The sequence below is a fragment of the Vitis riparia genome, chromosome 7 (assembly GCF_004353265.1).
Source record: "Vitis riparia cultivar Riparia Gloire de Montpellier isolate 1030 chromosome 7, EGFV_Vit.rip_1.0, whole genome shotgun sequence".
NCBI lineage: Eukaryota > Viridiplantae > Streptophyta > Magnoliopsida > Vitales > Vitaceae > Vitis > Vitis riparia.
The window spans coordinates 24,088,185-24,103,722 of record NC_048437.1 but is presented as its reverse complement, the minus strand read 5'-3'; the positions used below and the strand labels follow the sequence as shown (position 1 = coordinate 24,103,722).

Sequence of the window (15,538 nt, the reverse complement as noted above, 5' to 3'; positions counted from 1 at the left end):
ACCGCATAAAAGCAAGAACCAAACAAGCCCTAATTTTCGTAATATCATCAAATGAGCTCCAAAAATCACAAAAATTGATGGGTTTTGCTCCAAACAATATTCTCTACAAGTTTCCAACCTCAATCGGGCTTGAAAACCAAGAATTAACACCAAACGAAAAAACCCCCAAAAAATTGTCTTCCGCAACCAGAAAACGGGAAAACAAAAATTAATCCAAAATTGCAGCTCAAATGTCAATCATGCACGCTCTGATACCAATTGATGATAGTTTAAATTGCATAGGATCACATGTTGACAATTAAGCATGCATTTAATAGCAAAATTCAGTCCGTTACCTTGGTTCGTGCTTTGGGAAGCCATTTCTGCTCCCTTTGATGTCCAATGATCTGCTTTCCGGGTGCGTGATGCTCCGAGGATGAACGATCAATGAGCTCTTCCCTTGTCTCCCAAAATTCAGTCCAAAGTGGAGTGTGTGCGTGTGTTGCCGGGAGTGCTCTTCAAAAAGAAGAAAGAGAGTAGCTACTCCAAAAAGGCACACACTTCTCTATATATATATATATACAAATAAATACATATATTATATATATATATATTGCACATTACACACTTTAGTTGGACGACTTGACTTAATGGGCCAGTCAAGTGAATTAGGGTGAGCCCATAAAAAATCAAGCAACAGTATGTGTCCAGTCCCATTATGGACCACAATGCAAAAATAAATTAACACTGATTTATGATATTATCAAATTAATTATGTAAGTCCACACATAAAAATTCCAACATCTTATTCCATACGCAAAACAAAGGGCGGGACATTGTATAAATTTGAGAGGCCTGTGAATGGGTTTGGTGCATTAGCTTCAAGTCCCTAACGAATCGGATGGCCATTAAGACGTATTATCGCTGCCTCTCAGGCAATGGAGAGCGTGAAATGACCATGCAGGAGTTCAAAAAGTGGCTAAAGAAATATGATGCTGACAAGGATGGGAGAATAAGCAAGGACGAACTCCGGGACGCGATTCGGGCCACTGGCGGGTGGTTCACCAGGTGGAAGAGCAGGAAAGGGGTGCAGTCCGCGGATGTGAATGGCGACGGCTTCATCGACGTCCACGAGATTGAAAACCTTGTGGAGTTTGCGAAGACGCATTTGCGTGTTAAGATCGTGGAATTCTAAAAATATTAAATTAAGTTTAAATCTTCGTGGGAGAACAGACTAAAAAGCATGGAATGGCATCTAAGTCAAGGCCCCGACTCATGCTTGGGAATTCTTGCTTTGAGCTATAGTGACTTGCCTTATTTCTTGAGGTCTTGCTTTCTCTATTGGGGTATTTTTCCAGAAGATTGTGAAATTAAGGCAGACAAATTGCTCCAAATGTGGATTATGGAGGGATTTGTACAAAAGGGTGAAGAAATGGTGGAAGACGTTGCTGAGGATTATTTAGAAGAGTTGATTCATAGAAGCATGATTCAGGTGGCCAGAAGAAAATGGGATGGAAGAGTCAAGTGTTGTCGTATCCATGATCTCCTTTGCGATCTTGCTATTTCAAAAGCCAAAGATTCAAAAAATTTTGAGGTACGCCGAAACATCATCCTTGCATGCCCTTTTAACCCTCCTCGACTTATTGCTCATGACTCAAAAAATATTTCTCAAACATTTGCATACCTGCTGCCTCCTCTGATCTTTGATTTGTTCTATTGATCTGAACAAAATTGCTGACAGTGTTAGACCTAACACTACCTGAAGTGAGAAAAGATCTAGACTTACCAAATGAAATTGGGGAATTCATCCACTTGAAATATTTTTCTGTCCAGAGTGCACGCGCTACTAAAAGTTTTTCATGGTCTACCTCAAGTAAATGTTCTCCCACGAAGATTTCCTAGTCAAGAATTCCCACGAACATTTAAATATTTATTTGATCATAGTCTAATAATAAGGAATTACTTAATTTAATAAAGTCTACATAATATATAATGATAAATATAAAAAACTCATTAAATAATGAATAGTTATAAATCACAAGAGATAAAAAGTTTTAGGCTAGTTTAGTTTAGTTTTTATTGACTAGGAAACAAGGAAACTAAATTAAAATTGAACTAATAAAGTCAATTTTTAAAATTCTCAAATCGAACTCATTTGATCAATTTTTGGTTGGATTGGATTGATTTTATCGATTTTTAAGTTCTCACTCAAACTCCTAGTTATGAGATTGACCAAGTTGAAAGAGCTTGAAAATTACAATCAAGAGCACGATATCATGATTAATGCATTTTTCTACAAACTTGGACTCTTTGTAGAACCAACAAATGACACCACACATCCATATCTCAAGATAACCTTGAAATTTGCTCCATGGAAAAAAAAATCACAGAAAGCATTTAAGTCTTTTCTAATGAGTTTTTCTCTACAAATAAATTAAAAAACCTCATCTTAGAGATAATAAACAAAACATTAAATGGTAGGTTTCACATGCTTCTTTCACATATGCAAAATCATATATACAAAGAATTGAGTTAATGCATAAATTTTAATATTTTGATGGAGAGGGAAACCTAAAGCAACATGTTGCTCACTTTTTGGAAACATGCAACAACAATGGAACAAAGGGAGTCCTTTTAGTCAAGAAATTTATTAGCTCATTAAAAGGATATACCTTCCATTAGTACACAAATCTTGAAGTTAATTTTATAGATAATTGGAAGCAAATAAAAGGAGAGCTCCTTAATCACTTTTATGGTTAGTAATCATACCGTCAGCATGTTTGAACTCAACCAATACTACATAACAAAAAGTGAACCAATGAATGTCTTGGGAACTCCATTACATCTTGCACTGTATGAATCCAAAAATGTTTGAACAATTAGCTATACAAATGCATGATATAGAATTCAGCATAAAAAAAGAATTGCAAGTAAAAACATGTCCATCCAAGAACTTTAACATAACACTATTAGGGACAAAAACATCATTGGTGAAGATAGAGCGAGTGCAGTTTGAAATGCTCAAAAAAAAAAAAAAGGGGGCTTTGCTTTCAAGAAAAAGGACAAATGCAAGATAGTAACAAATTAAAGTTTAGTTCATTAATTTGAATAAGTCATTCCGCAATGTGATCTCATAGTCATCTACCTAAATGAAAGATCTCAAAAATTCATCTTTAAATCATGGGTCATAAAAGATGAACAACACGTAGATATATAGAATCCAGAAATCCATGGTTTATTTGAAGGATTATGTTGTTATTTTCCCTCTTTTTCTCTTTTTTTTTTCACTTAATTTGATCTAATTTAAAGGAATGAATAGAAATATGGACAGTTAAGACCATAGTTGATAACTGTTTTTAAAAATTGTTTTTTAATGTTTTGTAAAACAAAAGTTTATTTGAAAACTTTAAATATTTTTAATTTATTTTAATATTTTAAAATATATTTTAAAACTCATTTTAATATTTAATATTTTATTTTTAATTATTTTATAATGGTAAATTGATATTAGGTTATAATGAAGCCATGATTAATGTGGAAATCTAATTCCAAATGGAATTTTCAATAAAAACAGCTAACTACTTGACTAATCAACCATGATTTTGTTTTTGTTAGGCCAGTTAAGGAGACATCTTTGCTTCTTGAAACAAGAAGGTTCAAAGACTGCTTCAACCATCTAAATGAAAGATCTCAAAAATTCATCTTTAAATCATGGGTCATAAAAGATTAATAGCACGTAAATATACAAAATTAAGAAATCCATGGTTTATTTGAAGGATTATGTTGTTATTTTCTCTCTTATTCTTTTTTTTTTTTTTCACTTAATTTGATCTAATTTAAAGGAATGGGTAGAAATATAGATAGTTAAGACCATGGTTGATAACTGTTTTTAAAAACCGTTTTTAAAAATTTATTTCTAATGTTTTGTAAAATAGAAGTTTATTTGAAGACTTTAAATATTTTTAATATTTTTAAATATATTTTAAAACTCATTTTTAATATTTAATATTTTATTTTTAATTATTTTATATGTTTATATAATTATTTTCAAAAGTAATATTTTTAAAATAAAATAAAAATTATTAAAAAAATAGTTTATTAAAATACTTTATTTTCTATTTTTTAATAATATAAAATAAAAAAATTTAATTATCAAACATATTTTTTCTACCTCAAATAAATCTTAAACGTGTGGCATCGTAAGGATCACACAATAGGAATCTGTACATCGGTACAAAAGCCTTCGACCCCCTTGTCTTGGAGTTCGTCGAGGTTTGATTAATGAATCACTTATAACGACTTTTAAAGAATGCACAACTACTAATGATTTGACATTTGACGGGTAGCAATCATAGTACTGCAAAAGATATTAGTCACGACACAATTTAGTTTTGCATCGAGTTGGGCTCAAAAATTAAGTTTTGGTCCATATAAGTTGCATAATTGATGGGAATTATATAAAATATGAAGAGATGAATAAATCTTTCAAAACTATTTTCTACTACAATGTTTGACAAACTTTTTAATGTTAAATATTTTTTAAATAATTATTCTGAAAATTTATTATTTTTAGAAAACTAATTTTAAAATTTTTTTCTAAAAATATATCATTTTTTTTTTAATATTTAACATATTTTTAGTTATTTTTTATATACACAATTTTAAAAATATATATTTTCCAAAATGTTTGATTTTTAAATAATAATAATAGGAATTTATTTTTATTTTGTTGGAAAATGGTGTATTTTTTTTTCAAATCACTAAATTATATTAAATTTTATTAAGGTTTACAAAAGGAATGAAATTTAAATTAATATTTTTCTACTTTTTTTTTTTCATAATGAGCAAATGTTATTTCTGGAAAGATAAAAAATTTATATCATTCTTCCCAATTTTTACACTTTCTCTGGGTATTGGGCTTAAATGATGAATTTATATGGATTAAAGCTTAATTTTTGAGTCCAAGTGGATCCAAAACACAATTGTCCAAAAAAAAAAAAATGGTTTTTTAAAATACTTTATTTTTGTTGTAAAACAAAGTGAGAGAAGAAGAAAGCAAGTAAGAGAAAATAAAATGCATAAGAAAACTCTCTTGAATTTCATTAGGGGTCTCTCCTTTTTATAAGGAGTTACAAAAGATATTTATGGATGATCATCCACAAGTTACCATAGTGGTATAGAATCTCATATTTTATAACACTCCCTCTTGGATGATCATAAGAATATGCCTCATTAAAACCTTATTAGGAAAAACCCTATGGGAAAAACCCTAGTGAAGGAAAAATAGTACAATATTATTTTGGATTATTATAACTGCCTCTTAAAAACCTTGCTAGTAAAACCCAGTGGGACAAAATCTGGACGAAGGAAAAAAAAAGTGCAGTATATTCATATTATCATTCTCCTCCTCATGTAAACATGATTATGATTTCTTCAATATTTTAAATAGTAGATCTCTCAATCTTCGTATTCCATGCGCGATCCTGTAGGGATGCTTGATTTTCTTCTTTGATCATAGCTCCAAGATTCATTGACAATTTTGTTTTGAATAACTTCTGGTTATACAAGAGAATTATAAATTGTATGCATAGCTTCTAGCTATGAAACTATTGTTAATAAAAATTGTTTTCCATAATTCCTATTGTGAAAAATAAGTGAGTACAAAATAAAAAATTAAAAGCCAATAACTTTGAATTATGATCATTTTGTCATAACAAGAAAATATGTAAATTTGTACATAGCTTTAGGCTATGAACTATTTATGTATAACTTCTAGTTACACAATATAATTAAAAGAAATTAAAGAAATTAAATCTTAATATCTTTCATAGCTTCAGGCCATGATTATTTTGTCAAAACAAGAAAATATTTAAATTTGTATATAGCTTCAGACTATGAACTATTTTTTATATAAATTTATATATAGCTTCAGGCTATGAACATTTATTTATTTATTTATTTTATAGCTTCTGACTATAATATTGTTTGGTATAACTTCTAGTTATACCATATAATTAAAAATAAATAATTAGGGATCATATACATAACTTTTGGTCATGTATCTGTAATTTTGTAATTTCCCCCCATAATTTCTGGTTATAGGAATTGCACATATTTTTCATAACTTCTGGTTATGAATTTACCCCATAATTTATAATTTACCTCATAACTTCTGGTTATAGGGATTATACATATTTATGTATTCAAATAAAATAAATGAAAATAAATATCAAAGGGTAATAAAATAGAAAACCATGATATAAGTTTATCACATACCTTTTGTGAGAAAGAAGAGAGGAGAGTCTTTTTATTTCTCTTGTAGAGACTATTTGTGCTGATAACGTGTTGTAAAATTATAAAGTGAAAGGGAAAGAAAACAAGAGAAATCAGAATGTAGGAAGAGAATAGAATGCACGAGAAAATTCTATATTAAATTTCATTAGGGGTTTTTCCCTTTTATAGGGAGTTACAAAAGATATTTATGGATGATCATCCACAAGTGACCATAGTGATATAGAATCTCATATTTTCGAACAATTTTCTATTTTTTAATAATATAACTTTTTTTTTTTTAATAATCAAACATATTTTTTCTACCTCAAATAGATCTTAAACGTGTGGCACCGTAAGGATCACACAATAGGAATTTGTACGTTGGTACAAAAGCCTTCGATCCCCTTGTCTTGAAGTTTGTCGAAATTTGATTAATGAATCACTTATAACGACTTTTAAAGAATGCACAACTGCTAATGATTTGACATTTGGTGAGTAGCAATCATAGTACTGCAAAAGATATTAGTCACGACACAATTTAGTTTTGCATCGAGTTGTGCTCAAAAATTAAGTTTTGGTCCATATAAGTTGCATAATTGATGGGAATTATATAAAATATGAAGAGATGAATAAATCCTTCAAAACTATTTTCTACCACAATGTTTGACAAACTTTTTAATGTTAAATATTTTTTAAATAATTATTCTGAAAATTTATTATTTTTAGAAAACTAATTTTTTAAAAATATATTCTAAAAATATATCATTTAAAAAAAAATTGACATATTTTTAGTTATTTTTTATATACACAATTTTAAAAATATATATTTTTCAAGATGTTTGATTTTTAAATAATAATAATAATAATAATTTATTTTTATTTTTTTGGAAAATGGTGTATTTTTTTTCAAATCACTAAATTATATTAAATTTTATTGAGTTTTACAAAAGGAATGAAATTTAAATTAATATTTTTCTATTTTTTTTTCATAGTGGGCAAATGTCATTTTTGGAAATATAAAAATTTCATATCATTATTTCCAAGTTTCACACTTTCTCTAGATTTTGGGGTTGAATGATAAATTTATATGGATCAAAACTTAATTTTTGAGTTCAAGTGGATCCAAAACACAATTATATAAAAAAAAATTCAAAATACTTTATTTTTTATTTTTTAATAATATAAAAAAGAATTTTTAATAATCAAACATATTTTTTCTACCTCAAATAAATCTTAAATGTGTGGCACCGTAATGATCATATAATAGGAATCTGTAACAAAAGCCTCCGGCCCTTTATGTTGGAGTTCGTCCATATTTGATTAATGAAACGCTTATAACGTTTTTTAAAGAGTGTACAACTCCTAATGATTTGACATTTGACGGGTAGCAAACATAGAAGTGCAAAAGATATCAGCCACATGTACAACCTTTTTGGTCCTGCCTATAGTGGTTGGCTAGAAGAGTCACCACCAATAAAGTGAATTGGCGTGTCACTTACTCATTGTGTGTAACTTAAATACTTAAATTCTCTCCCTTCACGTTCAACCTTTCGAATTTAGAATTGAAGGCACCTACTCAAAATCTCAACATTTTTTCCTACGTTTAGTCATCAAATTGGGGTTATACTCCAAACCTAAAATATTATCCTCCTAAAAATATTTTTTTGATACCATCATACCTTCTAAAAGTGGAAAGCATATAAAACCTGTCTTTTAAAAAATAAATTTGATATGATAAAATAAATTATTTTTACAATGAATTCGTCTGATGAGTCTCATGTGACATTATTTATCATATAGTTCTTAATATTTTGCATACTACCATATTTAAATAATATTATTTTAAATAATATTTAAAAAAAATCCTCAATGATAAAGCATGCTTTGTAATTCTAATATTAAAGAATGTTTGATAAATCAACATAATAATTTAATATAACTTAGTAACTCAATTTAACTCATTAAATAGACTAAACTTATTTGATAGAATAACATAATATTATAACTTAAATTTAAAAATATTGAGTAAAAATAATTAATTTATTTTGAATTTTAAGTCTTTTTCACTTAAGTTATCATTCATATATTTGGTGAGAATATCTTTCACATCTATGATTAATTTTAATAGTAAACATTTTATAGTTATGTTATATGTTTATAATACTTTTAATATAAATGCTTAAAAAATAAATTTATTGCTTATGATTAATGCAAATAAATGTTAGTTAAATTTAATTAGGGTAATTAGGTTAATTTGATTATTTAGAAAAACTTTAAGTTAGAAATATGTATTAAGTTTTACTAAACACGCTTTAAATTTGGAGCAAATTTTTATAGGGTTTTATTTTTATGAAAAATAGTCATTTTAAAAATTATTTTTAAATCTATGCTAGGTTGTGTCATATAAAAATGGTGCAAAAATAAAATCATGTGTTGAATATGATTTAAATTTTTATTTACGAATGTTACATGAAGTGTCACATATTTTTTAATATGTTTTCATAGTCATTGGTTTTTATTTTTTATTTTAAAAAAAATCGCTATAAATTAATCCAATTATTAGGATTCTAACTATACCAACATAAGGTAAAGATTCAAGAGAATAAATTAGGAGTTAGTCTTTCTTTTACAAATTACACAAATATAAAATATGATAAATGTAAAAGAAAAATAAGCAACAATATAATAAAAAATAATAATAATTGCATATAAATAAAGAGAATAAAAAAGAGAAAAATGCAAACTCAATATTTTAATGTGATTCCACACTACCTAACCTATATCCAGTACCTTCTCGAGCTTCAAACCAAGTCAAGGATTCCACTATGAACAAAGACTTCCAACATAAGCCTCCAAGTATATAATTAGATTATACTTCCAGTTAATCCTGGTGGACTTGTGAGTCTGAGTATCCTGTTGAATTTTAGTTTCAAGGATCCTCTACGTACATCTCAAGAGAAATACTATTGAATCCTTGTTAGATTTCTAATGTCTATCTTGTTAAATTTCTTCTCAATGGGCCAGGTGTTGGTTGGCAATTTTTTCAGTAAGAGAACAGACAAGTGGTTAATTGATGCGAATTCAAGGAGGTCCATGGGTTTTGGCTACTTGGTTAGGTAGTAGCTAGGCCGAGGAGAATCTATATATTCCCCTACCCACGCGAAAAACGTTTCTAATTATTGAACCAAAATGATAAATTTCCACCGATCTTCTGAACACATTGACTTCTATGTACGAAAATATTTTGAGGTTATGAAATAATGTAGAAAAATATTTTGATTTCTTTATATTTTATTTTCATAAACTAAATAAGCCAGAGAGCTTAAATGAATTGAAGGTAGCGAGGGCATACAAGGAACGTGAAAAGATTGTGGTAGGAAGAGACCCATTCACGTTTGCCACTATTGTGATAAAGAATGATATTTTCCAATCAAGCCAATTCTATAAATTGGGTCCCGTGCTGTACGTAGCACCATCCACACAAATACCACCTATTCCGTTCATCAAACTCTCCCTCATTCCCAATCGCCTGCTGAATGCAAACTTAACTTCACCAACATCTTCAATATGCCAAGCGCTCACGCATGGAGCATTGCTAAGGATCTGAACTTGGTTTCTATCCCCTCAGAAAAGGATAATCATCCATCCACAGAATATCCCAGCCTCACTGTTAAGCCTCAGTCCCCATTTTCCATATATATTTTTTGCTCTTAGTTCTTATGGCGGTTTTTCACTTTTCAACTTCCTACTGTTGACAATCTTCCTTTGGCAGAATGAATTTTACATGGAACATGCACAAAAACTGGAGGAAGTTAGGAGTGTACTCAAGGAGGTAGGAGAAGATACATTGGAAGCTTTGCTCATGATTGATGCCATCCAACGCCTAGGCATTGACTACCATTTTCATGGAGAGATTGAAGTGGTACTACAGAGACTACATACGAAATTTAACACTCTGAGTGATTGCCATAACAATCTCTACGAACTAGCACTTGGCTTCCGGCTATTGAGACAAGAAGGTTACTATGTGAGTGCAGGTGGGATTTTCTTTTTCTGTTTTCTTTTTTTTTTTTCATTTTTTTCTTTTGGGTTTTCCCTTTTATTTATTTATTTTTTTAAATATTCTAAGTTTCGACTATTAAATCATTTGTTCTAGAAGAGTAAGTTATTTAATGATTATCGTGTATGAACAGATGTCTTTAACAATCTCAAGGACACAGAGGGAAAGCTTCAAGAAAAACTAAGCGAAGATATCAAGGGATTAATGGGTTTGTATGAAGCTTCGCAGCTATGTATGAAGGGGGAAGATATACTCGAGGAAATCGGAAACTTCAGTAGCCAGCTTCTTAATGCATGGAACACGCACAATGATCACAGTCAAGCAAGAATTGTTAGGAACACATTAGGCCATCCCCATCATAAGAGCTTGGCAAGGTTCATGGCCAAAAGCTTTCTTAGCGATTTTCAAGGCAACGATGGATGGGTAAATGTCTTTAGAGAACTAGCAAAAATGGATTTCAATGTAGTTAAATCCATACACCAGAAGGAGATGCTGCAGGTTTCCAAGTTAGTTTCACTGACCTTGAATTAAGTTAATTTGTCGTTCTCCAAAGATTATTCCCTGACGTACCTTTCATGTAAATAATTTTTTTTTCTCTTTTTACCTAATTAGATGGTGGAAAGATCTAGGTTTGGCCAAGGAGTTGAAGTTTGCAAGAAACCAACCACTGAAATGGTACATGTGGCCCTTGGCGGTCCTCCCAGATCCAAGCTTGTCGGAGCAGAGGGTTGAGCTCACAAAACCCATCTCGCTAGTCTACATAATAGATGACATTTTTGATGTTCATGGAACACTTGATGAACTCACTCTCTTCACAGAAGCTGTCAACAGGTAGGCATATAACAACAATACAATTCATCAGAATGCTTCTACAAATCTCAAAAATCATCATTTAATCACTAATTGCATGTAGATGGGAATATGCGGCTGTTGAACAACTACCAGACTACATGAAGATATGTTTCAATGCTCTTAATGGAATCACCAATGAAATAAGTTCCAAGGTCTACAATGATCATGGGTGGAACCCCATGGAATCTCTTCGAAAGGCAGTATGTCAAATAACATTTACCATACTAGATTAATATTCATTTTAATTGCAAATGCAAAAGAGTTGGAAGTGCCTCTGCAATTTTTTGATAGTTTATTTTATTTTTTGCAAACAGTGGGCATGTTTATGCAATGCATTTCTAGTAGAAGCAAAATGGTTTGCTGATGGACACGTGCCAAAGGCTGATGAGTACTTGAAGAATGGGGTCATTAGCTCCGGAGTACATGTGGTGCTAGTTCATGTGTTTTTTCTCCTGGGTCATGGCATAACCAAGAGAAATGTAGACATTGTGGATGATTTTCCTGAGATTATATCTTCGGTCGCAAAAATTCTTCGCCTCTGGGATGACTTGGGAAGCGCCAAGGTAAATCTCAAGAAACATAAAGAAAAATGACCTCTAGCCTCCAGTTCTAGTCTGTTTTATACATACCTACCCCTGATAGCGATCTCACTGAAAATTCCTCAACATATAAACCACACCCACGCCAGCTCATTAATGGTTGTGGTCACTTCTGGTGGGAACCGCATCATGTGGTAGATGTCTGGTTTCCCACTATACATTCATAAATTGCTTCCGAGAACGGGAATGATGTGTTGTATTCATAGTTGGCCACTAACACATATAAGCATTAACACTTTTACAGGACGAGAATCAGGACGGGCACGACGGATCATACCTGGAGTGCTACATGAAAGAAAAACCAGGGACTTCCATAGAAAATGCCCGATGCCATGTCATGCATACCATTTCAGAGACATGGAAGAGCCTCAACAATGAATGCCTTGCTCCAAATCCATTTTCAACGTGTTTTACCAAGGCTTGTCTCAATGTTGCAAGGATGGTTCCTTTGATGTATAGTTATGATGATAATCGGTGCCTCCCAAGCCTTGAAGAGCACATGAAGTCGCTTGTCTATGAAAGTGTTTCCTCATAAAGTATTCTGTAGTCGATGACAATGCTAAATTTTCAAGACTTATATAGTTGACAAATATCACATATAAATAAATAAAGTGTATATGGTATTGTCAACCTTCTGGAGAATTGCATTTTTCTTGAAAATCGGTCTTCAAATGGTAAATATTGTTGGGGCATTTTGAATAGTGGAAAATGTGATGGGTCGGATGTAAAATACAATGGACAAGTACAGGTTGCAATTTTAGTGGATCTCCGAAACTAATAGAAGTAAAAGATAATTAACTTGAGAAGTCCACCATAGTGCCTTTCAAATTAATGGATAACCGAAAGAATTTCAATAAATAAAATTGTGTTATTGTGTTCTTAGAGAATATTTTTAAAACATGATGTGTTTAAAAAATAATTTTTAATTGCTTTCACTTAATTTTTTTAGGATTGTTTTGAAATATATACAGATAATGAATGAATAAAAATAAAGTATTATAAATAAAATTTATTTATAAAAATATTTAAATTAATATATAAAATTAAGAATATTTCAAAATTTTAAATACACATTTGTTTTACAACACACCGTAAAACAAAGTTCAAGAACTTTCTAGAAGAATATTTTTAAAACTATTTTATAAAATATTTCTTTAACATAGCCTACTTTTCCCACCTATAATCATTTTTATAACATCACACGGGTTTTGATAATAGGAAATTAGATATCGAATTCTAACGATTGACCCTTCGTTTTCTTACTTTGTTTTACATGTAAATGTGTATTGGAATTCATCTAACACTTTTCTAGTATTGAATTATATAGGGCATTTTTTTTTTTTTTCTGAAGTTTTTACTTAGGTGTGAAGGACTAGTTTGAATCAGTGGTGGATAGAGAATCAAATCCTTTCACTTTATTTACCTGAGATTCGTTCCTTAAGAACATACAGAAATCTACTGTGTCTTCTGGGGATCTACCACAGGTTTTCATTCTGGCAAGGCCACCAAACCCAAACCAACCAATGCTCTTTCAAAGTTCAAACAAACATTAATTGTAATGAATTAATAATTGGTGGCATTGAAGCAGGACAATGGAATATTTGAATAATCGTTACATCAATAATTCAGCAATAACTTGAACGTCAAATGGCCCTTCTTTCTTCCTCCAAAAGTATCTGAAAGGAACTGTTATTGTTGCGGTGGAAATACTGATGAAAGTACGGGATGGAGATGTGTGGATCCAAATGCAACCAAGGGACTTCTTCCAAAGGAGAGAGGGCCGACCCCGTGCAGAAATTTGACAAGGACCCAGATAACTGCCAAGTCCTTGTACGTAAGCTATGCGAGCAATATCCAATTATACATGTGAATACCAGCTTTTTCTGTGGATCAAAATTCTCAGCCTTTGCAATATCTATATGCGAGCAATTACTAGGCATAGAGTGTTTATCTAACCATATGGGAAATATATTTCATTCTAAAATTTAATACTTCCAAGGTGATAGAAAGAGAGAATTTGATGGTACTACGAGGAAGAGTGTAGAAGCACATTATTGGACATACAACAAATCAGTCTTCTAGGATGATAACTCAAGAAATGTCTCCATAATGTGTGTAAGTTTTAAGATGATTAATTATAAATCTTATAAAGTTTCAAAATGAGTGTATGTTAACTAGTCCTTATTGTAAGCCTTGAGATAGAAACAGTCCATAGAATTAGTGTCTTGTGAGATGGTTAAGTTGCACTTTAAGTGTGAGTGCAACTCAACCAAGCAAAATAAAGCTAATAAGGTACCCAAATTGACAGGTGATCCAAGTTAAACTCATACATGAAACTTATTTGTCTAAATTTAACTCATTTTTTTTTTTTAATATGATTGGGATTAAATAGGATTAAACTTGAATTAGTAAATATAAGTTTAAATTAGTTATATTTATTAGCTTAACATTAATTTTTTAAATAATATTTAAATAGTAAATATTTGTTGTTATAAATAAAATAAGTATTAGTGGAACATTATTACATAATATATATTTATAATTTAAGTTTTATATAAATATATAATGTCTTGGGTCCAAAAAGTAGTATCAAGCCCCCACGCGATGGGTTAATGACCCCACGATGGTTGCAAATCATTGTTGATAAATGGGTGGTTGATGATAAGCCTTAGAAGTGGTACCTATTAGCAAGAATTATTCATTCTTTTGAGTGTAACCACTTAAAGACCAACTATATGATGTTCAACGCTACATAGCCTTGGGACTGATTGTAAGATGACCAACGCTAAAGCGAATATCACACCTTCAAAAGATAGCTAAACGATTTTAAATTGAAGTGATTAATGGGTGGTTACGCTCCATTGTAAACAAATGGGTGGTTGATAAATAATGATAATAAACCTTGGAAGTGGTCAAATGGGTGGTTGATAGTAAGCCTTGGAAGTGGCACCAACTAGCAGGAATTAATTATTTTTTGAAGTGTAACCACTTTAAGGCCAACCGTATGAAAGAGAGCTTAAAATGACATAAAATATAGGAATAAAAACTTGTATTTTTCAAAACCCAAAAGGTCAATCGAAACATTGAATGGCTGCTCGATTCATATTCGTATGGACTAGCAAATTGGAGGCTTAATGGAGACTTTCCATACTCCTGACATATCACAAGAACCACAAATGTTTGTTTGGAGGAGTCAGGTCAACAAATCTAGCGCCTGAGTTTGCACAGTACAGGACATTAGTCCCGGCTATGTAAAATGTCATCAGGTGGTCCTGCCCTCCACTCTGAATATTGAAATAGTCTAAAAAATCTTTGCCTATCATAAAGAGGTTGTTTGAGACTTTGAGTTTGTTTGGATTTAAAAAGTACAGTTTTTTTTTTTTCCTGAGAATGAAATATTATTTTTAAACTTTATGAGCTGTGATTTTACTTAATTTCTGATTAAAAATTTATACTATTGTTTGGCAATTGTTCTCTCAATTGTTCTCTCAAAATAGGTTTTAAACACAAGATCACATAGATAACAATTTTAGGATCCGCGTGTTTCACTTTTTTTTTAAAAATATACATATATATATATATATATAAATTAAAAAATCATAAAAAGCAAATAAAATAAAATACAATATTTCTCATTTTATTGTATTCCACCTATCAATATAAAAAATCAATGTTTTCAGAACCGGACCGGTGATCGAACCGGAAAAGTTACCGGTTCACGGTTCACTGGTCGGACCGGCGGTCGAACCGCTATTGAACCGGTGACGTCATAAAT

General features: G+C 30.8%; 1 protein-coding gene across 1 annotated transcript; it reads left to right on the top strand.

Annotated features, from left to right (window-relative positions):
• Positions 1–9,804: 9,804 nt before the first annotated feature.
• LOC117918890 ((3S,6E)-nerolidol synthase 1-like) lies at positions 9,805–12,397 on the top strand. The gene is made up of 7 exons (XM_034835857.1): positions 9,805–9,921; positions 10,025–10,289; positions 10,446–10,818; positions 10,925–11,143; positions 11,226–11,364; positions 11,479–11,727; positions 12,008–12,397. Exons 1-7 carry the CDS (start codon positions 9,820–9,822, stop codon positions 12,296–12,298), a joined length of 1,638 nt encoding a protein of 545 aa, XP_034691748.1. The 5' UTR covers positions 9,805–9,819; the 3' UTR covers positions 12,299–12,397.
• Positions 12,398–15,538: the final 3,141 nt, after the last annotated feature.